At 41.2% G+C, this 27,901-nt stretch overlaps 1 protein-coding gene across 1 annotated transcript in view; it reads left to right on the top strand.

Moving 5' to 3' along the window:
- The first annotated feature begins 2,862 nt into the window (after positions 1 to 2,862).
- TXNRD3 (thioredoxin reductase 3) overlaps positions 2,863 to 27,901 on the top strand; it is a 50,452-nt gene continuing 25,413 nt past the window's right edge. The window contains 7 exon segments of the mRNA XM_033201713.1: positions 2,863 to 3,299; positions 13,410 to 13,470; positions 14,514 to 14,623; positions 16,339 to 16,443; positions 16,686 to 16,758; positions 18,567 to 18,686; positions 26,604 to 26,746. Of these exon segments, the coding sequence (XP_033057604.1) occupies positions 2,883 to 3,299; positions 13,410 to 13,470; positions 14,514 to 14,623; positions 16,339 to 16,443; positions 16,686 to 16,758; positions 18,567 to 18,686; positions 26,604 to 26,746 (1,029 nt within the window). The 5' untranslated portion in view covers positions 2,863 to 2,882.

Raw genomic sequence — 27,901 nt, forward strand, 5'->3', positions numbered from 1 at the left:
CACGCGGGCGGTGCTGCTCAGGCTGGCCCCTACTCGAGACACCGGAATACCTGTCCACCCGTCCACTCCTGGGCCCCTTCCTCGCGGGGCGGGCTGTAGGGCACGGCGGGGTAAGAATCTGTTGTAACCGAGGAAGGGAACTGCCCCCAGGCCCAGAGAGTTTGGAGCCTGGGGTACTATCACAAACAGCTCAGGCCCCTCGCAGCTGGGCTCTGCCCTAGAATTTTCCTGCAGCAGGGCTCTCCTCCGGAGGGACTGTGAATGTTTCCCCGGGAGGGGGTTGAAGCCAGAGCCCAGAGGTTTCCTCCCCTGGGGAACCCGTTCCCTTTGCCCCCCTGAGGAATCTGTCAGTCGCCCCCCTCGGGCTGCAGTGAAGGAGGCTCTGAGGGGACAATGGCCAGCTTCTCCCCTGCAAGGATAGGAGCCCCAGGGAAGGCATTCCTGCTCTGGGGACTGCCTCCCTCTCCCACATCAGAGCCAGCCCTTGCAGAAGCTAGGTCAAGCTGACCACTCTGTCTTTGATCTCTGCCAGGGATCTGAAAGAACATCCAGCCCCACGTGTATTCCCCTCCTGACTCAGGCTAGATCACATCTAAGCCTGCCAGGGAGGCTGGTCTCCTCAGAAAGCCCCTGCACTGATGTCTAGATGTCCAGAGTCCCAATAGAAGACTGTCTCTTAAAAAATATAAATAAAAATAAAAAGATAAAGGGGATCTCTCTCTTGTTCTGTTTCCTTTCTTCTTCAGTTCTTCCAAAATCTGATTTTTGCTCGGGCTAATAGGAAAGTCATCTTCCTGCTGCCTGAAGTCATTGTCTCATGTTCCTTTTCCTTCCTAGAGATCTTCTAAACAGCGTCAACTAGATCGCAGCCATCTGGCCCCTGCTCACTTCAACGGCATTCATTTCTCCCTCACCTCTGCTCATTTTTGGATCTTTCAGCATTTTCCCCCAATATACCAGCCTTCCCCTGCTTCTGTGGTTCAGCTCGGCTGCCTCCCTCTGATACCCTCTTCCAGTGCTTATTGTCTGGGCCAATGATTCTTCACTTCATCACATCAAGCTCAGGTATTATTCTTCTCTTTAGAACTACTTCCTTATTTGCATTTCTTATTTTTGACATCTCTCCTAGAAGGGCTCTGATCTCCTGAAGACAGGTGCTATTTTTTTCCATGTGCTTATTCCCTAACACTTAGCACAGACTGAGGTGTTCAGGAAGTGCTTGTGGAGTCAAGGCATGAAATAAGCTATGTGGGCCCAGGGCAACAGGAGTGGCATGAGGCAGTCCCTGAACATCGTGGTCTGTACTCCACCTCCCTGACTTGTGACTCCCTGGATGAACAAAGTAGGAAGAAGAGGAATTTGAGATCCCAGCCTGTCATGTGAGGACAAGAGGAGAAGCAAAATACGGTAATATATGTTCTGGTAAGATGTGACATGTGTGAATCACTAATTCATTCATTCAGTAAAACTGTATTCTGTGCCTACTATGAGCCAGGCACTGTGATAAACTCTGGGGCTAGAGTTGTGGGCCAAAGTGATAAGGCCCTTTTCTCACAGAACTCACATTCCAGTCAAGGTCATGGAGACAGGGGTAGGGCAGACAACAAGCAAGGAAACCAGAAATATGGGAGGTCATTGAAAATAATAATAAATGTGTCATGAAGGGACTGGAACATGTGTGAAATGATGGAAATTAGCAGCTACTTCATTTTGGGTACACAGCAAAAGGTTATCTAAGGAGGTAACATTTAAGCCAAGACTTAGTTGGCAATGAGGAGCCAGACTTGCTGGAGCAGGTATTAGTCTGTTGGAGCTGTTAGAACAAAGCACCATAGACAGGGCATCTTATGAACAACAGAATTTTATCTCTTACAGTTCTGGAGCCTGGAAGTCTGAGATCAAGGTGTCAGCATGGTTGCTTCTGATGAGGGCCGACTTGCCCATTCCAGTTGTAAGGTCTCACTATGTTCTCACATGGTGGAGAGTGAGCTAGATCTCTGGCCTCTTCTTAGTGATACTAACTACTGGTACTAATCCCACTCTCAAAGATTCTGCCCTCATGACCTAATTACCTCCCAAAGGTCTTAACTTTCGAATATTGTTACATTAGGATGAGAGTTTCAACATATGAAATCTGGGTGATACATTCAGTCCATTGCAGGAGACAACATCCTAGACTGATAAAGCTAAAGGTGCAAAGACCCTAAGGCGAGAATGGTTTTGACACATCTGAGGCACAGGGAGAAAGCCCGTGTAGCTGAAGCAGAATGAACCCAAGGGACACTGTCAGGGGATGACAGCCTAGAGGTAGGCAGGAACCGGTTCACACCTGCTGGTCTTGTGGTTGATTGTTCTCTTTATTGGGGTTTTATTCACCCATTGTGGTGAAGGGGGCTGTAAGTCACTGCAGGCTAGTTCAGCTCAAAGATCTTCCATCCACCCCCCGAAATGGACAGAGGATTCCTGTTCTCGAGGTTTCAGAGTTCCTTTGTTAGGGGCGGCTCTGGAATTCTATGTAGAAGTGAACTGACCGGTAGCAACCTAGGAAACTCATCTTAAAGCTGCATTGCAATAGCAAATGCAATGTATTTATTTAGCTTGTGTGATCTAAACTTTTAAAAATATCAATCTTTCCAATTCACACTTCCCATAAAAATTGAAGAACGTATATTTTAAGGTGTTTAAATGGGCTGTTGGGCATTATTAGGAGTAAAAGGCATTGCACAGAGGCCATCTCCAAGCGGCATCGCCAAGATTGGTTGGTCTCGGGACGCGCGCACAACCTGGAGATAAAGAGGCTCGCGCTTGGTACCCTCCTCTTTTGAGAAGGGCAGGTGATACCTACGCCGCCGGCGGGCCGGCGGGCGGGGGGCCCAGTTCGCATGCGCCGGGCGGTGCTGGGGGTGGGGCGAGCGGCTGCCTGGCGGATTCGCGCGGGTGCTGAGAGTGGCCAGCAAAGGCAGCGTTCGCCGCCCCTCAGCCGGGTCCCTGCGCCGCCGCCGCCTGCGTTTCGGTTTGTGAGCAGGCCCGGCCCGGCCGGGAGCGAAAGCAAGACCGTGGAGCAGTCGCCGCCACAGTCGCCAGGGCCGGGGAAGGCGGGCGATGCCCCCAACCGCCGCTCGGGCCACGTCCGAGGGGCGCGCGTGTTGTCGCCGCCGCGGCGCCGCGCCCACCTGTCGTCCCCCGGGCCCAGCAGCTCGTCCGAGGCTCGCGAGGAGCTGCGCCGCCGCCTCCGGGGCCTCATTGAGCGCAGCCGGGTGATGATCTTCAGCAAGAGCTACTGTCCCCACAGTACTCGGGTAGGCGCGGCCCTCGCCGGCTCCACCGCACGCGACCGGACCCGCCACGCGGACGCCACTCCCCGCAGGGCGTGTCCGGGCTGGGGCGCCCGCGGGTCCCGGGCTGCGGCAGTGAGGTCAGCCGCCCGTCCTCTCCTCTCCCCGGGCTTCCCCTGAGGTGGGCTTGTGATAGTTTATCAAAACAGAAACACTCCTAATTGCGTGACCTCGACCTGGGTTAGGACCCTGTGCCGAGCCTCAGTTCCCCGTCTTGTGAAACGAAGGTACAGGAAGGTTGTGAGGTAATTTCAGCTTCATGCACACTGCCTTAACTTTTCGGCGCGGGCTAGGAATCCGGCATTATTTCTAAGGACAAATGTATTCTGAGTTTAAGAGTACTTCACTTAAAAACGAGTCTTTGGGTGATAACCTACGTGTAAGGCAGAGACTTTCAACGTTCAGGAATTTACTTCATTTTACAGAAAGTTGAAAAATGATACGTGGAAGACAGTATGCAAAAGCATAAACTATTAGGTTGAGTTCATGAAATTATAGGCTGTGTTTTTCAAATATGTTTGAAGTTTACATTGATGTGTATAGTTTCTTAAAACATATATTATGCATATACATTTTTAAGAATAATAAAGTGACACTAGAAACTTCCTTGGCTGTCTCCTCCCCCCCTCAGGATTAACCACTATGCAAAATTTCTTTTTTTTTTTTACATTTTTACCAAATATATACATTATTAATCAATATTTGGTTCCTTTTGGCCTGTTTTGGGACTTGATATAAATCAAACCATACATACATCTGCAGTTTTCTTCTGCAACAGTTATGTTTCAGAGATTCATGCATATTAGTATCTGTAGCTGGGGTTCATTAATTTTCATTGCTGACTATTCCCTGGGATGAATCATTCCGGAGTTTATCATTTTGCTGTTTCTAGTATTTTGGTCTTAAAAAACAGTACAGCTATATGCTTATTCTTGCACGTAACTCCCAGCGCACTTGCAAGAGACTTACTCTAGGATAGATGTCTTGAAGCTGAGTTGCTGGATCATAAAGGATGCATGATTTCTACCTTAGCAAGGTAATGCCCAACTGAGTTTCCAAGTAGTTATACCAATTTATTCTCCTCCTAGTTTATTTTTTTTTATTTTTTATTTATATATATATTTTTTGAGACGGAGTCTTGCTCTGTCGCCCAGGCTGGAGTGCAGTGGCCGGATCTCAGCTCATTGCAAGCTCCGCCTCCCGGGTTCATGCCATTCTCCTGCCTCAGCCTCCTGAGTAGCTGGGACTACAGGCGCCCGCCACCGCGCCCGGCTAATTTTTTGTATTTTTAGTAGAGATGGGGTTTCACTGTGGTCTCGATCTCCTGACCTTGTGATCCGCCCGCCTCGGCCTCCCAAAGTGCTGGGATTACAGGCGTGAGCCACCGCGCCCGGCCATCTCCTCCTAGTTTATAACAATTCATCTTGCTCTACATCCTTGCTAACAGTTGATATTTTTAATTTTTGCCATTCTGGCATTTTGAAATGGCATTCCATTATGGTTTAATTTTGCATTTCCCAAATGAAGTCCAGTGTGCTCATAGGTCATTTGAACTTCCTCTTCTATGAAATTCTATAGTGTGTTTTTCATTTTTTTTCAGGCCTTTTGCCTATTTTCCTATGCAGTGGTTTTTAGTTGTTTGTACTAGACTTGTAGGTGTTCTTTATATATTTAGGATGCTTATCCTTTGGTTATGTATACAGTAAGTGCTCACTCAACATTGTTGATAGGTTCTTGGAAACCAACCTTAAGCCAAATGACATGTAACAAAACCAGTTTTATTGTAGGCTAATCGATAGAAGTAAGAGTTAAGTTCCTATGGCATATTTCTGACCACAAAAAAAAAAAAAAAAAATCACCAAACTTTTAAATAGAGACCCAAAACATGTCTAGTATTAAACACTGAAATAAATGTGAACTATACATACATTTAAGAGAGATTAAAGAGAACAAGGAAGAAAATTATTTACCCAATTTCTGGTGAATCAGGAGAGGTTGGGTTCTAATGGTAGTGGGTGAAATCAAAAAATGTTTGCAAAACAGGATTTTAAGGAGCACCTTGTGCCACTGGGCAGTTCAAAAACAAAATCAGAAATATGGAGGGTACACTGTTGAGTGCTCTCCTACTGCATTTGTTATTGTTTGTGTCTATATGATTATTGTCTACTTTATGAAGCTTTATTTGGCAATAATTTATATTTGCTTATTCATTCCTTTTCCAACCCATTTGCTCCATTTCAGGATTGCAAGTGGCCAGAGCCTATCTTGACAACTCAGGGTGCTAGGCGGGATCCAAACCTGGCTGGGACACCATCCCATTGCAGGTGCACTTGCACACACACCCACACTTTCTGTGACTGGGAAAATGTAGATACACCAATTAGCCTAACATGCACATCTTTGGGATGTGGGAGGAAGCTGGAGTACCTGGAGAAAACATGAAGAGAAGGTGCAAACTCCACTTGACAGTGGCTCTGGCTGGGAATAGTTTTATTAATCACTGTTGTAATGAACTAATGTTATTTGAGGACCTGCTGCTGTAGAAAATCTGTCAGATTTAGCTTCCTTTTTCACTCTTTTTATGGGATTGATATGGTTTGGTTTGGATCTGTGTCCCCAACCAAATATTGAAATGTAATTCCCAATGCTGGAGGTAAGGCCTGGTGGGAGATGAATGGATCATGGGGGTGAATTTCTCATGAATGGTTTATTATCATCCCATTGGTACCGTCCTCATGATAGTGAGTTCTCATGAGATCTGGTCATTTAAAAGTGTAGCATCTCCCCACCCCACTCTCTTGCTCCTGCTCTGGCCATGTGAAGTGCTGGCTTTGCCTTTGCCTTTTGCTATCATTGTAAGTTTCCTGAGGCTTCCCAGAAGCCAAGGAGATGCCAGCATCATGCTTCCTGTGGAGTCTACAGAAGCGTGAGCCAATTAAACCTCTTTTCTTTATATATTACCCAGTCTCATATTTCTTTATAGCAATGGGAGAACAGACTAATGTAAGGATCTTTTCATTAACTGAAGTTTGTAAGTTTAATATATTTGCTTCTATCATTCTTTTCCTTTTATGGCTTGCTTGTGGTGTCTTATTTAGGAAATCTGTTTCTATTCAGAGATCATAAAGATATTCTCCTGTTTTAGCTCCTGAAAATTGAGTAGTGAGTAGTGTGCTTTTCATACCCACCTTCTTGACATCTACCTGGGATTGATATTGGTAATATGAGTAGGGATCCAATTTATTTTCTTCTTTGTGACTTACCAGGTGTTCCTGTTTCCTTTTTCGGAGACCCCATCCTTTCCACACTAGTTTGTATGCTCACTCATCATTGATCAGGTTCTCATGTATGTGTTGGACTATTTCTGGGGTCTGTTTCTGTCTATATTTCTTAAGAGTTGTCCTTTGTAGTTTGCATAAATACCAAGAGATCAGAACTGTGTCTGTCTACTGCTGTATTACTGGGGCCTAGACAATAGTGTCAGGCACATAATATAGGGTGAATTATCCTAAATAATTTTAGTCAAACCTTTGCTGATACAGAAAATCTTAGGACAAATGATCCTCTATTCTGTATGTGTTAACATTTTCAGTAATGTGGCCACGATTTTGAGTCCCATTACATATTTGGACAGCTCTGATTATCAGAATTTTTTTTTTTTTTTTTTTTTGAGACGGAGTCTCGCTCTGTCACCCAGGCTGGAGTGGCCAGATCTCAGCTCACTGCCAGCTCCGCCTCCCGGGTTCACGCCATTCTCCTGCCTCAGCCTCCCAAGTAGCTGGGACTACAAGCGCTGCCACCTCGCCCGGCTAGTTTTTTGTATTTTTTAGTAGAGACGGGGTTTCACCATGTTAGCCAGGATGGTCTCGATCTCCTGACCTTGTGATCCGCCCGTCTCGGCCTCCCAAAGTGCTGGGATTACAGGCTTGAGCCACCGCGCCTGGCCGATTATCGGAATTTTTTTAAGTGAAGCGAAATCTGCCTCTCTGAAATGTTTATTCATTCTTGGAGGTGAGCATTGCTCCAGTGGGCAGAATTAAGAACTTTGCTTCTGCTTGGAGGGCAGATCTTCCAGTACTTTTGCCAAGTGTTTTTCTTGCTTGACTGAGTAGCCTGCTTTCTTACATGTCTGTCTTTACATGTGGCCACTCACTAACTTGATTGTACAGGTTTTTTTTTTTTTTTTTTTTGGACCATGAACCTCTTAAATGTATCTGCCAAAATTAGACACCATAGTCCACATGTGTCCTTATCCTTGCAGAGTCAAGGAGAGAGATTGTTTCTTGATTGGGCTGCTAATGGCATTCAGTAAGCGTCATTGGGTGCTTAGTGTTGCAGAGACACAGAAATGAACAAACCTTGGTCTTGCCTCCTGTAAACTCATAGTCTAATTGAGCTGTAATCAGCCAGCTTGCATGTGTAGAAAGAAGTGCGTAAGAAAAACGAGAGTTGTGGGAATAAGAGATAAAACAGTGGCTTCTGTTGAGAATCAGAACAGTCTGAGAAAATGCCACATAAGTCGGTCCTTGAGGGATAAGTTAGTCTGTAGGTAAGAAAGAGCATCTAGTTAAGAAACTAGTATCAGCAAAGATAGATAATGATAAAAGGAAAATAGTATGGCTGAGCACAAGGTATATGCAAGGGAATCAGGAAGATTCATTGGAAAATGGCTGGAAATTTAGTTTCAAAGGTGATTTAGGGAGGTCTTTGTTTTTTTGAGATGGGGTCTTGCTCTATTGCCCAGGCTGGAGTGCAGTGGCTTGATTTTGGCTCACTGCAACTCCTGCCTCCCAGTCTCAAGTGATCCTCCCACGTAAGCCTTCCAAATAGGTGGGACTGCAGGTGCATGCCACCACGCCTGGGTAATTTTTGTATTTTTTGTAGAGACAGTGTTTCACCGTGTTGCCCAGGCTGGTCTCGAGCACCTGCACTCAAGTGATCCACCTGCCTGGCCTCCCAAAGAGCTGGGATTACAGGCGTGAGCCATCATGCCTGGCCAAGGAGGTCTTAAAATGCTTGCTAATAAGTGTGAACTTAATGATATGGCAAAGAAAAGTCATCTCACACTTGTGAGCAGCATTTGACCTGTGATTTGAAATCTAGCCATCATATAAAACTAGACTCAGTGTAGAGGCAGCTAGACTAGTTGGAAAGTCAATGTTAAAGGACAAATGTAAAATAATAACGCAAACTAAACAGTGAATAAAATGTCCTGACTTTTAGAAGTACTTTCCCCACATTAATTTTAAGCCATGTTTCCCCAGTCCTGTATGAATTCAATACATTTGTGAATTACAAATTTATATTACCATTGGTTCGCTTTTTAAAAAATATTGTGATAAAATACACATAACATAAAACTTACCATTTTAACTATTTTTTAGTGTAGACTTCAGTGGCACTAAGTACATGCACATTGTTGTGCAACCATCAGCAGCATCCATCCACAGAACTTTTTCATCTTCCCAAACTGAAATTCTATACCCATTAAACACTTACTCCCTTTTCCTCCTTCTCCCAGCCCCTGACAACCACCATCCTACTTTCTGTCTCTATGAATATGACTGCTCTAGGTACCTCATATGAGTTGAGTCATACAGTATTTGTTTTTTTGTGTCTGGTTTATTTCACTTAGAGTGGTGTCCTGAACATTCAACCATGTTGTAGCATGTGTCAGAATTTCCTTTTTTTTTTAAAGATTGAATCATATTCCACTGTATGTATATAGCACATTTTGTTTATCCATTTATCTGTCAATGGTCACTTGCATTGCTTCCACCTTTTGGCTATTATGAATATTGTTTCTATGAACATGGGTGTACAAATACTTATTTGAGTCTCTGCTTTCAATTCCTTTTGATACATACCTGGAAATGGAATTGCTTGATTATATGCTATTTCTATTTGTAATTTTTAGAGAAACTGTCATTCTGTTTTCCATAGTGGCAACACTATTTTACATTCCCACCAAAGTGCACAAGGGTCCCAGTTTCTCTGCATCCTCACCAACATTTGTTATTTTCTGTGTTTTTAAAAATAATACTTATTGGCCGGGCGCGGTGGCTCAAGCCTGTAATCCCAGCACTTTGGGAGGCCAAGACGGGTGGATCGCGAGGTCAGGAGATCGAGACCATCCTGGCTAGCACGGCGAAACCCCGTCTCTACTAAAAAATAGAAAAAACTAGCCGGGCGAGTTGGCGGGCGCCTGTAGTCCCAGCTACTCGGGAGGCTGAGGCAGGAGAATGGCGTAAACCCGGGAGGCGGAGCTTGCAGTGAGCTGAGATCCGGCCACTGCACTCCAGCCTGGGCGACTGCGAGACTCCGTCTCAAAAAAAAAAAAAAAAAAAAAAAAAAAAAATAATAATAATAATAATACTTATCCTAATGCATGTGAAGTGTTATCTCATTGTGGTTTTGATTCACGTTTCACTAAAGATTAGTGATGATGAACAACTTTTCATGTGCTTATTGGCCATTTCTATCTTTTATTTGAAGAAATATCTATTCAAGTGCTTTGCCCATTTTTAAGTTGGGGTTTTAACTTTTTGTTCTTGAGTTTTAGGAGTACTCTATATAATCTAGATATTAATCCCTTATCATATATGTGATTTGCAAATATCTTATTCAGTTCCTTGGGTCGCCTCTTTACTCAGTTGATAATGTACTCTTTTCTTTTTAAGAGATGGCATCTTGCTATGTTGCCCAGGCTGGAGTGCCGTAGTTATTCACAGGTGTGATCAAAATGCACTACAGCCCCAAACTCCTGGACTCGATGATCCTCCTATCTCAGCCTCCTGAGTAGATACTGTCCTTTGATGACCAAGAATTTCAAATTTTTGTGAGGTGCTATTTGTCTGTTGTTTCTTTTGTTGCTTGTGCCTTTGAGATCATATCCATAAAATCATTGCCAAAGCCAGTGCCATGACACTTTTGCCTTATGTTTTATTCTAAGAGTTTTATAGTTTTAGCTCTGACTTTTGGGTCTTTGATCCATTTTGAGTTAGTTTCTGTACACGGTGTTAGGTAAGGGTCCAGTTTCATTCTTTTGTTAGTGGACAGCCAGTTTTCTCAGCATCATTTGTTGAAAAGACAAATGATGCTTTCCCCATTGAATGGTCTTGGCACCCTTGTTAAAAATCATTTCCCTGTATATGTGAGGCTTTATTTCTGTGCTCCCTGGTCTCTTCCTTAGTCTATAAGCCTGTCTTTATGCCAGTATGGCACTGTTTTGATTACTGTATCTTTGTAGTAAGGTTTGAAATCAGGAAGCATGAGTTCTTCCACTTTGTTCTTCTTTACAAGACTGTTCTGGTTATTCAGGGTCTTTTGAAATTCCATATGAATTTTAGGATGGATTTTTCTATTTCTGCAAAAAAGATCATTGGGATTTTGATAAGGATTGCATTAAATCTGTAGATTGCTTTGGGTACTACTGACATCTTTGCAGTATAAAATCTTCCAATCCATGAACATGGGATGTTGTTATTTGTTGCTATCTTATTTAATTCCTTTCAGCAACATTTGTGGTTTTCAACATCCAAGTCTTTTGCTTTCTCGGTTAAGTTTCTTCCTAAGTATTTAGTTCTTCTTGCTATTATAAATGAAAATTTTTCTCAATTTCCATTTTGGATTGTTCATTATTGGTATACAGAAAATCAACTGATTTTTGTGTGTTGATTTTGTACAATGCAACTTTGCTGAATTTCTTTATTTCAACGGTTTTGGTGTGTGTGCATCTGTGAAATCTTTAGGTTTTCTACACATCAGATCATGTTGTCTGTGAACAGAGATAATTTAACTTATTTTCCAGTTTGGATGCCTTTTATTTCCTTTTTTCGTGGTATTGCTCTGGCTAGGACTAATAGTACTTTATTGGAGGGGGACAGGGTCTTGCTGTGTCACCCAGGCTGTTGTGAAGTGATGTGATCATGGCTCACTGCAGCTTCAAACTTCTTGGCTTCAGCAATCCTCCCACCTCAGCCTCCAGAGTACCTGGGACTACAGGCATGTGCCATCATGCCTGGCTAATTTTTATTTTTTATTTTTTGTAGAGATGGGGTCTTACTCAGTTGCTAATGCTGGTCTCACACTCCTGGGGTCAAGCGGTCCTCCTGCCTTGGCCTCCCAAAGTGCTGGGATTATAGGTGTGAGCCACTGTGCTCAGCTGCAGTACTACTGTTTTGAATAGAAGGGTAAACCCCACAATCTCATTACTGGGTATATGCCCAAAGGAATATAAATCATTCTATCATAAAGACATATGCATGTGCATGTTCATTGCAGCATTCTTCGTAATATCAAAGAGATGGAATCAACCCAACGCCCATCAATGATAGACTGGATAAAGAAAACGTTATGCATATATACCATGGAATACTATGCAACCACAGAAAAGAATGAGATCATGTCCTTTACAGGAACATGGATGGGGCTGGAGGCCATTATCCTAAACAGACTAATTCTGGAACAAAAAACCAAACACTGCATGTTCTCATTTATAAGTGGGTGCTAAGTGATGAGAACACATGGACGCATAGATAGGAACAGCAGACACTGAGGCCTACCTGAGGGTGCAGAGTGGGAGGAAAGAGAGGATCAGGAAAAATAACTAATAGGTACTAGGCTTAACACCTGGGTGACAAAATAATCTGTACAACAAACCCCTGTGGCATGAGTTTACCTGTATCACAAACATGCACATGTACCCCTGAACTTAAAAGTTAAAAAAAAAAGAAGTGGTGAAAGCATCACTGTCTTCTTCCTGGTTAGGGCTAGGGAGCCTGGTTTTTCTGGACCACACTCACTTAGAGTGGAGCTCCCATCAACTGCTCCAGGAGCAACTCCAGCAGTTGCTCCCATCAACTGCTCCAGGGAGGGAAGGGGTGGATTGGGGTGCAAATGGCATAGCGTCTCCATGTTTTAATTGAGATTTAGTATATTTCTTGAATAAGTGTTTTTTCATTTGCTCAATGCCTGTAGGAACTTTCCAGATAGTTTCTAGTGGTTGTTTTAAATAATTTTCCCCAGTTTTCCCCTGTTCACACTTCCATTCTGAAAGTGGAACCTCTAAATCTTACCTTGAGGGCTGAGGACACTGAAGGCTTTTAAGTAAAGTGGTGAAAAGTGGTTTTAAATGACCACTTTGGATGTAATTTTCAGAAGTAGAGAGGACAAAGCTGGTGCAGAAAGAACTTGTAGGATATTACTGAGAATTTCCAGTAGTCAATGTTGATGGCTCAGATTAAGGTAGCAACTATGGGGAACTAGAAAGATGAACCAGTTCAACAGAGAATTGCTAAAACTTTGTAATGACAGTGAATGGCTGAGGAGTTCATGTGGGATAGGAAGATGTTCCCTCAGAGGGAGGCATAAAAATGATTCCCAATTAGAGCTCTGCAGTCGTTAAGGTGCAGATCCTGCTGCAGGTCCTGATTTTGCATGTCTGGTAAGCTCCTGGGTGATGCTGTCCTTCTGTTCCTCTGCCCTCTGTTTGCGTGAGTAGCAAGGCTGTAGTTGCTCTTATTTAATCAACTGGAGACAGTGCTATAAATTAAATTGTCACTTGTCTGTTTCCCCTACTAAAGGGTAGAGATTGTATCTTATTCCTTGTTTTCTTTTGAGTACTTAGAAATGTGGATGAACCATTCAAAGTGTTTGATGTATAAAAATTTGTTGAATGATTTAATGACTGTTGAAAGGAAACACGGGAAGAGGAAAAGGTACGTGGAAGGAAAGGAGTAGTATTGTGGGTATGTTGCCTGTGAAATGCCTGTGGGACACGCAGGTGGAAAATAGATACTGCCTATCTTGAGTTCAGAAAAGAGATTTGGGCAAAAGTTGTAGATTTGAAAGTCATAAGAGACGGTAAAAAGAAGGGAAGGGATGGCCTAAGATTATTTTGGGAAAATGTATAGAGGAAAGGAAAAAAATCAAAAACAAAAACAAAAACCACCCATCAGCTAGAACTCCTGTTCCTCCAGAACATTTATTTTTGACATCTCTCATTACTATGTTCATATTTCACAGCTGTTGAATCTTTTGTGAGAGTGAAACTTAGCTAAATTTTTGTTACAGGTGAAAGAACTCTTTTCTTCTTTGGGAGTCGAATGTAATGTCTTGGAACTTGATCAAGTTGGTAAGTAGACCAGTTACTACACGGTGTTGTTTATAATAAATGCCAACAAGATTGACTTCTTTCCATTTACTTTGTTCAATTCAGATTACTCTTGTCTTCGGGTTAAATGAGGCATTTTTGTCTACATTCAGCCATGCAGAAAATGAACCCTTATGTGGCAGATAAGTTGGTGTAGGATTTTTATTTATACATTTTCCATATTTGAGGGAAGGGAGTGGGAGGAAGATATATAAGCTGCTCCCTTTGAAGTACTTGAGGCATTTCAGATGTATCTGCCAGCTCTCTAGCAGAATAGATTAAGCTGTAACAAATGAAAAGGATCCGCTCCCATTTCCTGGCTGTGTCATCCACCAGGGAGAGTGCATTAAGTTTTTAGCTTTATACTTTTGAATTCTTGGCATTCATACATCTAATATTAGTTGAGCACTTTACACATAAGGAGCTTTTCAAGGGTGAGGGCATGGTGATGAACTGAACAAGTTTGATTTCTGCCTTCATAGAACCTCACTGACTCATTTTAACCAAGTTGCCTTATTGAGTGAAATGCTCTTGAATCTTGGAGACTTTTCTAAAGGGCATACCAATAAGGTAGTCTTAAGTAGTCATGGACCAGTTTTATTTTTAGGGATGGAAGATAAATAGTGGACTATGATCATAAACAGTTTTCAAATGTAATTGTAAGAAGTATTTTCTGAGTTCTTGTTACAGCAGATTTTATCTTGGTATTTGCTCTTTAAAGAGGGCTCTTATCTGTTTGTCTTGGCATAGTCACTGAATAATATATCAAAATCTAATTTTGAAGAGTTTATCTTTGTCTTTATTCCTTATCTTTAAAGGAATAAGTAGATCTTTATTTTTTAAGATTTTCTTTAAAAGCATGGATGTTTTCCCCTCTTGAGTTATCATTTCATAAAGTTATATAACACACCGACCTGTTATGGGTATGTACATGTGAACATTTGAGTGTCGTAACACTTTAGTTTAACTCACAAAGATTTGGAACTCTTTTCATTGTTTTTATGTGTAGTTTTTTTCTTCTTTAGATGATGGGGCCAATATTCAAGAAGTGCTGTCAGAAATCACTAATCAGAAAACTGTGCCCAATGTTTTTGTGAATAAAGTGCATGTAGGTGGATGTGACCAAACTTTCCAGGTAATAATAGTATTATATGTTATTCAATGCTGTATGTTCACATTTTTAAAAAGTATTTAAAGGAGGAGAAAATGGTTTTTAGGAGTCTACTCATCTTTTGGAAGTTATGAAATGAAGCATATAGGATAATTATCAGTCAGATAATATTAATTGCTTTAAGGGAAATTAGCTTTTCTACCAGCCTGAACTTCAGAAGCTAGGATTTTTGTGTGAGGGCACCAGGACAAACCACCCTGGAGACATCCCAGGTCTTTTCCTCCTGATGGGGAGAGATAGCATTACTGTTTGTCCAGTAAAAAGAGGTCAACACTGACATTCTTGTCTAGGGCAATTAGGATTCCTGTTAAGACTGCTAACTTTGTGGTGGTTTCCAAAGGCCTATGGCTTTTGATATTTTGATTCCTAGAATGCTACAAATGAACAGGAGTTGTTAGGTAAGCAGGGATAGATAAAAATTGATGTTTATTAAATAAGGTCCTTATTTTATAATTATTCACTTTTATTAAAATTTTACTCTGTCATATCCTTTATATGTGTATACAGTATGAGTAATCAGTGATTGATTAAATAGTTGTATTTGAGGCTTTAATTAAGAATTATATTTTTGTGGAGAAAAAAGATTGCCTACGTTGTGTATTAATCTATGATCAGCATCCTTATGCAGTAACAATCTGCTTTATTAGTCCTAGAATTTATAACCTAGTGCACATAGTGGTTAAGTCCTGTAATTATAGCCATTAAACACCTTCTGAAGTGCTTGTCTTGCTAATCCTAACTTGGAAAATAATGTCCAAGAATAAATCTATAGATGCAGAGAGAGCAATTCTATTATTTCAAGACAGAAAGATATTTTTTGGATGGTAGATCCTGAGGAGGTGGATTTCCCTAAGGGTACCTAAAAGTAAGGAGGCCAGAGGGGCCCTTTTTAGAATGTCCCCAAAACCTTCTTGGGCACCCATTCTTCATGGGAACACATGGCATCTGGTGAATCCACGTAGTTATGAAGCATCTGTTCAGGAAGGGCTAGTTTGATCATGGTATTTGTCTAAAGCCAAGGTAATGGGAGTGAGCAACTGACTTGGCATAAAAAAAACTGTTGCTAAATCACACATCGAACCTCTAACATCATCTAAGCTACTTCTGATCACAAGGAGGGCCAAATGAGCAAGAGGATATGGCCCAGGGCCAGCCTCATAACTGTTGCTGAAAGAAAATGCGAGATGTTGGTGTTGTATAGGAAGCTCACCAGTGTAACTACAAAGGTTAGATTGATTTATGAGAAGCTATGACAAAATTTGCTGATAATGCATAAGAATTGTTTTCAAAATTAAAACTAGCACAAGTGAACAAGGATCTTGAAAAATGATACTTGGCTATTCCACTGTACTTGACTATAACATTTTGATAATTAGACCAAGGAAAATGACTTCATTTTACATCGATACAGAGCCACAGCCTTCTAGGTTATTTGACACATGCCTAGCTGTCAGGTGTCAGAAGAGACAAAAACATATGTACTTTGGTATAAGTTTTAACTAGTTGGACCCTATTTTTAAATAGCATCCAGATAAATTTACAGTTCTAACTTAGATTAATTATAGATTGTTCCTAAGATTTTTATAAAAGAAATCCATACTAGTTAAACATAGGGTATACATAAACAGCTATAAAACTTTAAATTCTGCAGTGTTCTTTCTCCTGTAATTAAACCATAGGCATATCAGAGTGGTTTGTTACAGAAGCTCCTTCAGGAAGATTCAGCATATGATTATGATCTCATCATTGTTGGTGGTGGTTCTGGTGGCCTTTCATGTGCGAAGGTATGAACGTAGAAATGAAACTCGTAGATAATCTTCCTGATGATTGCCATAGTCATTTCTTCTGCTACTTAAAAAAAAATTAGCATTACAGTTTAAGCTTTTGTTGTAATAGCTGGTATAATTCAGGTAAAAGATTGTGTATTGCACAAAAACAGTTTTTTAGGGAAGACAAAAATTGAGGGAGTGTCAGGAAAGTGACAAGATCTTTATATGTAATTTTTGTTGTTGTTGTTTGTTTGTAGGAAGCTGCCATTTTGGGAAAGAAAGTTATGGTGCTAGACTTTGTTGTCCCGTCACCTCAGGGCACATCCTGGGGTAAGCTGTTTTTCTCTGTTTTTCCTCTCTGCTGTTTACATATGTTGCTTGCTTTGTGTAATCTCATTTAATCCTCACAACAATCTCAAGAGGTATAACTCGCCTGTTTCTTGAATAAGAAAACAGGCAAGTCTAGGCCTGGCCCAGAGTCTCATGCCTATAATCCCAGCACTTTGAGAGGCCCAGGAGTTCCAGACTAGCCTGGAAATATAGTGAGACCTTGTCTCTATTCAAAAAAATAAAAAAATTTTAAAAAAATTAAAAAAAGAAACTGAGTCTTAGTGAGGATATAGTTAACAAGCAGTGATGTTGGAAAGATAATATAAACATTAGTAAGGAAGATTTTACATAAAGAAAAAAAGATTCCATGACCCCAGTATTTCAGCACTTCTGCCATAGTATTTTTTTGCGTGCATGTCACATAGTTGAGGTCACAGTGTATATACTGTGTCGTGATCACATAAGTTTGCCAGAAACATTTTTCTTTGTTTCTGTGTCGGTTTCATAATTGACTATATTAGCTGCACAATAGCTGATGGAGTGAGTGTATATAATAATTACAGTTTAGCTTAACGAGACCAATGACCAGCTCTATGACTGCTGTCTACTGTAGACTAGAGCACTCACCTTTCCATGTTGTTTTTCCACAGTGAAAAGAGCACATAGATTTTGTGCTGGATGTTTTCCATTTATTCTTTAAATGCATTCCCCCTCTGCCTCTGCCCTGCTGTATGCCCCATAAGACTGATCTGTTGGCAGCCTTGCCGTCTGGCTTCTGGGGCAGCTTGGCCACTTTGGGGTAATGGGAAGAGGGCAGAGGGAGAGTGGAGTTGGGATTTTATTCCCCTGGCTTCTTCCCTGCTGGGTCCCTGCATCTTCCTGTGGAAGGCCACCCCCTCCATTGGATGGCTGGCTCCCTCTGGGTGGTGGCAGTCAGTCTCCTTGCCCCTTCACATGGGGCTGCCAGTGGTACCCTGCTGTCACTAGTTTAGGGAACTATTCTATCCCTTTTTGCTCCTCCTGCTTACACCTTTGTGATAATTTCTCTGTTAATCCTTCAGTTACCCAATTCGAATGTGTCTTCTCTTTTCTGCTAGAAAAAATTTTCTGGCAGATTTTTTCACATAAAGTGTGAAAATCAATTTTTAAAATTCAAACTTACTCAGAAGGTTATAGCCTAGAATTTTATATACAAAAGCTAATCTACCTTGATTTTTCTCATAATGTTCTTGTGGTGTGTGTACACTTGTTTTTTGTCCCTCACCCTGGCCTCTTTCCTTTTTTTCTCCTCCCCTTCTCCCTTTCTTGTCCAGAAATAATCCTACTTATCTGGCATACCAGAAGACACTGCAGTCAGAGAGAATCTGAGACCTGCCCTGCAAAGGGGAACTCTGTTTTGCATAATCCATTTTTTGTTGTTAAGGACTCAGAGTAAATGTGACCAGGAAGCTTGCAGTTGAAGACGTGACTCTGAGGAGTCAGAGTTATGGAGAGTACAGGGCTGGTGTAGTACATATCTAATTAATCTTAGATCATTCTGATCTCTGTGGATCAGACTGAAGTGAAAGTTTTGGACTCTGTGCCCAGAAAACTTCTCACGTGCACATCTGTATTTTTACTCATCCTTGGGTCTCTTCTGTGGACCTGTGGTCGGAAAATTTGGGTTAATCCCTTGTGTCTTGTTTTGGGGTAGGGTATCATCCACCCTACCATTGAGCTTGTCATTTCCACATGTTTTAATATAATATGACTGCAGATGTGTGAAACTAGACACACAAAGAAGCATTAATACTTATTTTCTTTCTCAGGTCTTGGTGGCACTTGTGTAAATGTAGGTTGTATTCCTAAGAAATTGATGCATCAGGCTGCCCTTTTGGGGCAGGCATTATGTGACTCAAGGAAATTTGGCTGGGAGTATGATCAACAAGGTGAGTAATGGTATATAAAATATAGATTGAGAGAAAAGAAAAAGTGAGTTTTTTAGATAAAGACTTGGTATTCATATTTTTATAGTTGAGTTCATAATTCATTTAATGAACATTCATTAGGAAGCCACTGTGTCAGCCAGGCATAGAGGATGCAAAAGGGCCTGCTCTTGTGAACCTCACCACCTAGAGAGGGAATTGTCTCAGCTGCAGCAATCCCACCCCCTTAGCAGAATGTAAAAGATTAAATAATCGCTATTTTCAGATTTCTTTCAAGTATAAGAAAAATAGAATAGCAAAGGTTATTGTTTGAATTATATCTGTTATTATAACATTTTTTCTCAATGGTTATATATATCTTTGGTTAATGAAAAGTGGAAAAGAAATTCATCCAGTAAACATGTATTGGCCAAGCTCTGAGGATACAGATGTGAGGAAGACAGAGCTGCCTGTAAGCAGCACGTAGTCCGTGGGAGAGAGACAAGGAAATCCATTCAGTGCACTCAAATTAGCCATGCTGTTTTGAGTATTGGCTCCATGTAGCCTTGAGGGTGGTAGGGGAGTGTCAGGGAAAGCTCTTCAGACAATGTGACCCTTGAGCTGTGTCCGCACGGTCACAGAGGATTGGGACCTTTAACACCGGAAGCAGTTTGATGAACGCTGTGGAGATGTGAGGAAGCATGGTGTTTTGGGGGGTTAGTAGCAGCTGGAGTGAAGAGTAGGTGAAGGGAGTTGAAGCAGGAGAGGAGCATAAGCCACGGCTGTGATTCCAGGTCCCGCTGTCAAGCTAAGTAGCAAGCAGAAAAAAGCTCCCTAAAGAAAATGATGCTTATTTGGGAATTGGGTACTGCAGCTGGAATATGTGTGCCATAGTAAACTATGTGCATATTCAGGGACATAAACGAAGACAAGGGTTTCCTACGCAAAAATGAGGAGGAGGATATGATTGTTTTGAAATGATTATCATTGGCTACAAGGATCAATAACTAGGGTGACTCAAGTCCGAGGTTGGACAGGCAGTTGCTAGGCAGATGTCCTGGAAGATGTATTTTTATGTAAGGTTTTATGATGGCCTTTGGTCAAGTTTGTGGTTTTTGTAATCTTTGTGATGATTTTGTTATCAGGCATAGAAACCAGAAAACCCTTTCTTCATGGCCTTCCCCAGCTCTGTTTGTCGGAGAGTTGTTTTTTTTTTTTACACAAGTTACTCCGTTTTGATTCTGACAACTTTCACACCTTTGATGGCACTGAGGAACTTAGAAAAGAGAGGAAAGGATAGGAAAGTGGGGACAAGAAATGACAGAGGGTTGAGCAAAGACTGAAGTCAGGTTGGAGGGTAGTTGAAGGCATAAAATTGACCAGATGTGGTGACCAGTTGGATGTAGACTTGGCTGTGTATCAGAATGTCTTGTGGACTTTCAGAAAAATTACAAACCACTTGTCTCTTCCTGTAGAGATTTTGATCTGGTAGATGTGGGCAGTGAATGTGCACATTTAAAGCATCATAGATGATCCTGGTTCTGACCATAGCCAGGTGATTAAGACAGGGCATCCAGGTCATGGTAGGATATGGAGTGAGGGAGAGGAAAGAATGCAGGAAGAGAGACTAGGGGGAAATGGAATACCATTCACTGACATAGGAAACACAGGCAGCTTTTGTTTATTGGCAGGGTGGGGTTGAGTTCAGGATAATGGGTTGATGTTGGACACATTTTTCCAGTCAACTCAATGGAGAGCTTTAGGTCAAGCTAGGATCAGCTGGTTGTAGATAAAGTGAGGCCTCCCCACTTGGCAGTGTAATTTTGGGGTAGTTTTATTCACTTTCAAGAATCCTCCTTCTGGTTAGGCACAGTGACTCACACCTATAATCCCAGCACTTTGGGAGACTGAGATAGGAGGATTATTCAAGCCCAGGAGATTGAGACCAGCCTGGGCAACATAGTGAGACTCTGTCTCTACAAAAAATAGAAAAGTTAGCCAGGCATGGTGGCATGCACCTGTAGTCCCAGCTACTTGGGAGGCTGAGGTAAGAGGATAGCTTGAGTCCAAGGAGGTCAAGGCTACAGTGAGCTCTGATTGCACCACTGCACTCCAGCCTGGGCAACAGAATGAGACTTTGTCTCGAAAAAGAAAAAATATTTCTTTTCCCTAAATCCTTCATCTTACTTGGGCACTGTACTTCAGGTGCCTTGGGAACATCCTGGTAGAGTTTGCTGTATGGGGAGGATTTGTTCCCAAAAGAGAGCTAGGCAAGAGCTGAGTTGTGAGAGGTACAACACATGGGGGATTGGGGAGAATGAAAATCATAGAAAACAGAGACAGAACGCTGAGATATTTTAATACCTATAGTAACTGGGTGAGGAAGAGGAGGAAAACCAAGAGAGTTGAATCACAGAAGCCAAGAGGGGTTTGGCTTTTTTAAGGTCATGATTGGGGCCTTAGGTAGTCTAAAAAGAGTGCTAACTGAATCAATTGCTGCAGAAAGGCTAAATGGAATGGGATTTGAATTATGCACATTTTGACTTGGCAGGTACTTATGGAATCTTTTTAAAATAAATACAGTGTTTTAAAAATAATTGAGTCCAAGAGGGGAGAAGCCCCTAAAACTTCACTGGTAGGGAAGAGGCTGTAAAGGGTGAACCATAGCACTCACTCTGTGTTGGAGACACAGCAGGCAGAGGTGGCTTGTGTGGGTGATATCAGACCTGTGTGGTCTGTGCCAGCTGGGGACCTTTCTGTGTGTTACTTCTGTCTATTCTTCATTGTCTTACAGTCTCAGAGAAGAGATAGCAAGATGTCTGCACATATTGCTTTGCTGCACTTCCTGCCCCTGTGGGGTCAATTGACGTTAATTCTGTTCTAAGTGCTGAATACTTTCTAATTTTCTTGAATGGGTAAAATCTTATAAATAGCTTCCTCAAAGTTCCCCCTATACAAAATGCTTTCTTTTTTCTTTTTTTTTTTTTTTTGAGATAGAGGAGTTTCACTATGTTGTCCAAGCTGGAGTACAGTGGTGTGATCTCAGCTCACTGCGTTCCTCTACCTCCCGCATTCAAGCGATTCTCCTGCCTCAGCCTCTCGAGTAGCTGTGATTACAAGGTGCGCACCACTATGCCCGACTGATTTTTATATTTTTAGTGGAGATGGGGGTTTCACCATATTGGCCAGGCTGGTCTTGAACTTCTGACCTCAGGTGATCTGCCCGCCTCGGCCTCCCAAAGTGCTGGGATTGCAGACATGAGCCACCGTGCCTGGCCAAAATGCTTTCTAAGTCAGCTTTGGGGGGTTGACTAAGAAATATTTAGCTAGCCAACACATGGTGTATTTAGGTATAGACTCAATAAAGGGCCAAGGGAAGTCAACAGAATCTGAGCAGCAAAAGAGAGGAAGTCAAAGGATGCCAAAATTGTGTTCTGGGAGAATGTTCTAGATACTTACATTCTTGATATTGATAAAGAAATAGAGGCTAGGCTGGACACAGTGGCTCACGCCTGTAATCCCAGCACTTTGGGAGACTGAGGTGGGCAGATCACCTGAGGTCAGGAGTGTGAGACCAGCCTAGCCAACATGGTAAAACCCGTCTCTACTAAAAATACAAAAATTAGCTGGTCGTGGTGATGTGTGCCCATAATCCCAGCTGCTCAGGAGGCTGAGGCAGAAGAATCACTTGAACCAGAGAGGCAGAGGTTACAGTGAGCCGAGATTGCACCACTGCACGGCGACCTGAGTGACAGAGGGAGACCTTGCCTCAAAAACAAAAAACAAAGAGGCAAGGGAGTGGGCGCGGTGGCTTATGCCTGTAATCCAAGCACTTTGGGAGAGAGACCGAGGCGGGCGGATCACGAGGTCAGGAGATCGAGACCATCCTGGCTAACACGATGAAACCCTGTCTCTACTAAAAATACAAAATATTAGCCAGGCATGGTGGCATGCGCCTGTCGTCCCAGCTACTTGGGAGGCTGAGGCAAGAGAATCGCTTCAACTCGGGAGGTGGAGGTTGCAGTGAGTCAAGATCATGCCACTGGTCTCCAGGCTGGGTGACAGCGAGACTCCCTCTCAAAAAAAAAAAAAAAAAGAGAGAAATATAGGTTAAAATAAGTTTAAAATGTATAGATAATTTCCAGATTAGAAACTGAATGAACTTTCAAGTAAAAGTTTAAAAAGAAGGGAAAGTATACAAAGAGAAGGTAGTAAAGAAAAAATAGAAAGCAAAGCAACATGAAACTACAAGTTAAAACAAACATACAAAAATAGCAACAGAAAATAAGATACCTTACATAAGAGTAGTCATATTACTTATTAGGATAAAGCCGAATGAGTCAGATTTTTGGGTTAGTAGATGGCAAAATTCTTCCGTATGCTATGTTTAAGACAAATACCTAAAACCAAAAGAAATAATTGTTGAAAATATGGAAATTTTACATTTTAAGTAGAAAAAAATTTCCTATTTAAAATTTTAGATGAGAAATTTTTAAACAGATAGGAAACAATATAGCAGGAAAATGTAAATAATATCAGTGGTAGTTAATATCAGATAGGTAGAATATAAACAAAAAGTAAGCAAACAGAAAAACTCAGAAATTAATATTAGCTCCCTTCCCAAATAGAACTGATAAACAAAACCAAGAGTGCATTTGAAAATACAAATAAAATAGGCAAATGTTTGGCAAATCCAATTAAGGAAATAAGGGGAGAAGCTCATACAGATACGCAGCATCAGACACGAGAAAAGAAGTATAACTACAGGTGGGGAGAGATGCCACAAATTGAGCATAAAAATTAGTGGTCATAATGTTAAATATCTTAATGAAAAGGAATATCTTCTACGAAAATATAAGTGACCAGAATTGACTTGAATGATCAAAGAAAAAACATTGTGTAAGAATAACCCAGTCCCCAAAAGGTACCATTAGCATTACAGGTAAATTTTTCTGAATCTGCAAGTAACAGGCACTTCCTCTATAATTTAAACCAGAGGTGTCCAATCTTTTCACTTCCCTGGACCACATTGGAAGAAGAATTGTCTTGGGCCACACGTAAAATACACTAACAATAGCTGATGAACTAAAAAAAAAAGGCAAAAGAAACCTCATGTTTTAAGAAAATTTACAAATTTGTGTTGGTCCACATTCGAAGCCATCCTGGGCCTCCTGCAGCCCGTGGGCCACAGGTTGGACAAGTTTGATTCACACTGTTCTAGGAAAGCTAGACTTAGAAAAGCCACCTTTTTTTGGATGCTGAGATAACTATAATACAGAAAGATAGTCTAAAAATAGAAAACTATACCCCGTAGAGGTGCCAAAACTCTAGGACAAGCATTGGTAAATCCTCTCTGGTAGTGTCTCGAAGGAACAAACATGACTGGGTAGGGCTCGCCATGGGGTGCAGGAGGGGGATCAGCCTAGGATAGCACAGCAGGTGTGCACAGAATCAGCATGAAGGCCAGGATTTCAGCTCTGAGGGCATTTCAAACAAATCTCATACCCATTCCTGCTTTAGAAAACAAAGAGATACCTCTTCACATGGTGAAGAGTCAGAAGCAAATACTTAAGGGAGAAGAACTTGGGGTATTTGAATTAAGTCAAGAATCGACATTCACTACTGATATCTGCACTGTTGAGAGCTTTGGATTAGTGTGGAAAAGGAGTAATAAAAAGATATTTTAAATATATAATATGAGTTATGTTGTACATGATTATATACAACATATGTAGAATATATAAGAGATGAAACAAGAAATATTAGAACTAATAATTTAAGTTGATTGCTTTTGCGAGACTGGCAGGAAGATTGCTAGAGATGAGGAGTTTGAGACTAGCCTGGGCAACACAGTGAGACTCCTTCTTTAAAAAAATAAAAAACAGAAAAATTAGCTGGGCATGGTGGCTCATGCCTGTAGTCTCAGCTACTTGAGAGGCTGAGGCAGAAGGATTGCTTGGACCTGGGAGGTCAAGGCTGTAGTGAGCCAAGACCATGCATGCCATGGCACTCCAGCTTGGTCAACAGAGTGAGACCCTGTCTCTTAAAATATGTATGTGTGTGTGTGTGTGTGTGTATGCTTATGTGTATATAGGTATATATACATGTGTATGTGCATATATATATGTGTGTGATGTGTGTTATATACATATATACACATACTCACATGTATAATGGAAAATTGTAAGAAAAAATGAAAATAACTTGAAATAAATTCAACCAGGAATGTACAGGATATATAAGGAAAGAATATAAAGGCATAATAACAAATTTACTATGATTTTAGAGAAGATGTCTCAATATTGTTAAGACAGTATCTTAAAAATTATTTGTAAATTTTATATAAGTCCAGTAAGATCTCCATGAGACATTTTTTTTTTCTTTTTGGAGATTGGCTGATTATTTTAAAATTTGTGTTGAAAAATACATATATGAAAATAGCTAAGCAACCTTTGAGAAAGTATAGAGGGTGACCTTTCTCAGTATTTAAAAATGTTACACTGTTGCAGGACTAAACACATCAATAAAACAGTAGAACAGGTGGTTTCACAGTGCCAGTTCATTGATTTGGCATATCAAAAACTCCAGGAGGAGCTTTTTAGCTGTACAGGTTCTGGGGTCCCACTCCTGATTCCATAGTTTCTGGCAGGTCCTAGGATTTGTATAGGTGAACACGATTCCCATTATGATGTGAGCTGTATTTGAGAGCCTCTAATTTAAGATGCCTTTTGCAACAAGAACAAGAAACAAAAGGACACATGAACTGTTAGTTGAGCTGACAGGATTCTTAGGATAAATAGTTTAAGGGTTGGAAGAAAAGCTTTTCTGGGGGATGGGGAGGAAGTATCTTTAGGATGTAAGGATATGTGCCATTGTGGCGACGCGGTCACCGCTGGGACAGGTTCGGGAATTGTAACCAACATCACAGGGTGTGGGAGGATGAGGTAATGTAGTAACAAAAACGACTATTCTAGGTTACAGAATTTTAGGAGACTGTGGTACACTGGCATCATAGAAAGGGCTGTGTGTGTTGACATTGGCTAAGCCTCTCTGTGCACTGACTGTCTCCTCCAGTCATCTCCCTTTCCTGCGTGGTAACATCCCATGTCCCTGGATCAGTAGGGGGACGTTTCTTGACAGTGGTAGATGGGGTAAGTTTCCAGATGTGACCCTTGACCTCAGGTTGTTGGTTTGTCTTTGGGGATCACATCCAGTTATGATGAAAGCCCTGGCTGGGCTGACCCCTGCATCTTATAAACATAGCTGCACAGGGTGACCTTCAGGATCTGGCATCTTTAGACAAGGTCAACACTATGCAGTAAATCCCACCTAGAAGATACAGGGATGACGTGGAATTACAACACCCAAATCCTGCCTCACCTTCCAAAGGAATGGGTAAACACTGTAATATAGACAGTTGACAGTGGTGAGCATGAACCATATTTGTTGTAAAGACATGTAAGATATTCACTGTCATGAAGCCACTGCCCTGTGAACCAAATGAGAGTGGAACCATGCCAGTCTGTTGAGGTGAGTGTACCAAGCTCACTGACTTGAGGCCTTCTTCCCATCCAAGGGCCAAGTAAAGTAAGTCCCATGGAATGGGAAAGGGTTCTAGGAGGTGCCACTGAGGAGAGGTGAGCCTCCTGCCTTATGTCGTGGCAGGCATTACCACATGAGGGCCAGTTTCCCCATTCTCTCCTCCGTGGACTTTTCCCCAGTTTTCTTCTTTTCAGAACTCTGCTTTTTGCACATTCTTTGTAATATAAAATAGGAAGAGTATAAACTATGACTGACATACAAAATATTTAAGTTACTAATTTATCTTTTCTACTTCTTGATTTTTAAAGCACTGTTAGTATGGCTGACGTGTAGTTATATATAATTTACCATTAAAGGTAAAATTCACCTAACATCTTCACCCTGATTATTTCTTCTTAGTGAAGCACAACTGGGAGACGATGACAAAAGCGATTCAGAACCACATCAGCTCTCTAAACTGGGGCTACAGGTTGTCTCTGAGGGAAAAGGCTGTGGCCTATGTCAATTCCTATGGAGAATTTGTTGAACATCATAAAATAAAGGTACTCTTTATTTTTAATTTTTTTAATTTTTTTTATTATGTTTTAAGTTCTAGGGTACATGTGCACAACATGCAGATTTGTTACATATGTATACATGTGCCATGTTGGTGTGCTGCACCCATTAACTTGTCATTTATATTAGGTATGTCTCCTAATGCTATCCCTCCCCCCTTCCCCCATCCCATGACAGGCCCCAGTGTGTGATGTTCCCCACCCTGTGTCCAAGTGTTCTCATGGTTCAATTCTCACCTATGAGTGAGAATATGCAGTGTTTGGTTTTTTGTCCTTGCAATAGTTTGCTGAGAATGATGGTTTCCAGCTTCGTCCATGTCCCTGCAAAGGACATGAACTCATCGTTTTTTATGGCTGCATAGTATTCCATAGTGTATATGTGCCACATTTTCTTAATCCAGTCTATCGTTGATGGACATTTGGGTTGGTTCCAAGTCTTTGCTGTTGTGAGTAGCGCCACAATAAACATACATGTGCATGTGTCTTTATAGCACATGATTTATAATCCTTTGGGTATATACCCAGTAATGGGATCGCTGGGTCAAATGGTATTTCTAGTTCTAGATCAAATAAAGGTACTGCCTGAGTTTCTTGTCTTGTTCATCTCCTTTCTTTACAATTGTTTGTAGTTGCCTTGAACTAAAATTTCATGTTGCATGTTAAGGAGTATAACAGGCATGCACATACACATACACGGCCATGCATGTGTATGTGTGTTTCTCCCCCATTGTTTGTTGATTCTACATGTTTGGTTAACTTGAAGAAATTGTGTTTTAAAGAACTCTTAATTTAAAATTATTTGCCTTTGATTTTATTACCGTCTTAAAAGAGAACATGTTTAAACTAAGCAGTTCAAAGTTTAAAAGACTAAAAAGATCAAAATTTTATTAGTGGAATCCTTCCTAAAAATGAAACCTTAACTAGAACTCCAATATTATATTATTCATAAAAGCATTGATAGAAGTAGCATTAGAATTAGTGTATTTTATACTTTTATCTTTGTAATATGTATATATTATTAGATTAATACATATGGAAAATGAGATCATTTTGAGGAACACAGTTTACATTGGAATTATGACAATCAGATATTGTCCTCATCATCTAGTTTATTTTTGTACTTTGTTAGCACAGTGTGAGATA

This window comes from Trachypithecus francoisi, unplaced genomic scaffold (genome assembly GCF_009764315.1).
Source record: "Trachypithecus francoisi isolate TF-2019V2 unplaced genomic scaffold, Tfra_2.0 Lachesis_group0, whole genome shotgun sequence".
Classification (NCBI taxonomy): Eukaryota; Metazoa; Chordata; class Mammalia; order Primates; family Cercopithecidae; genus Trachypithecus; species Trachypithecus francoisi.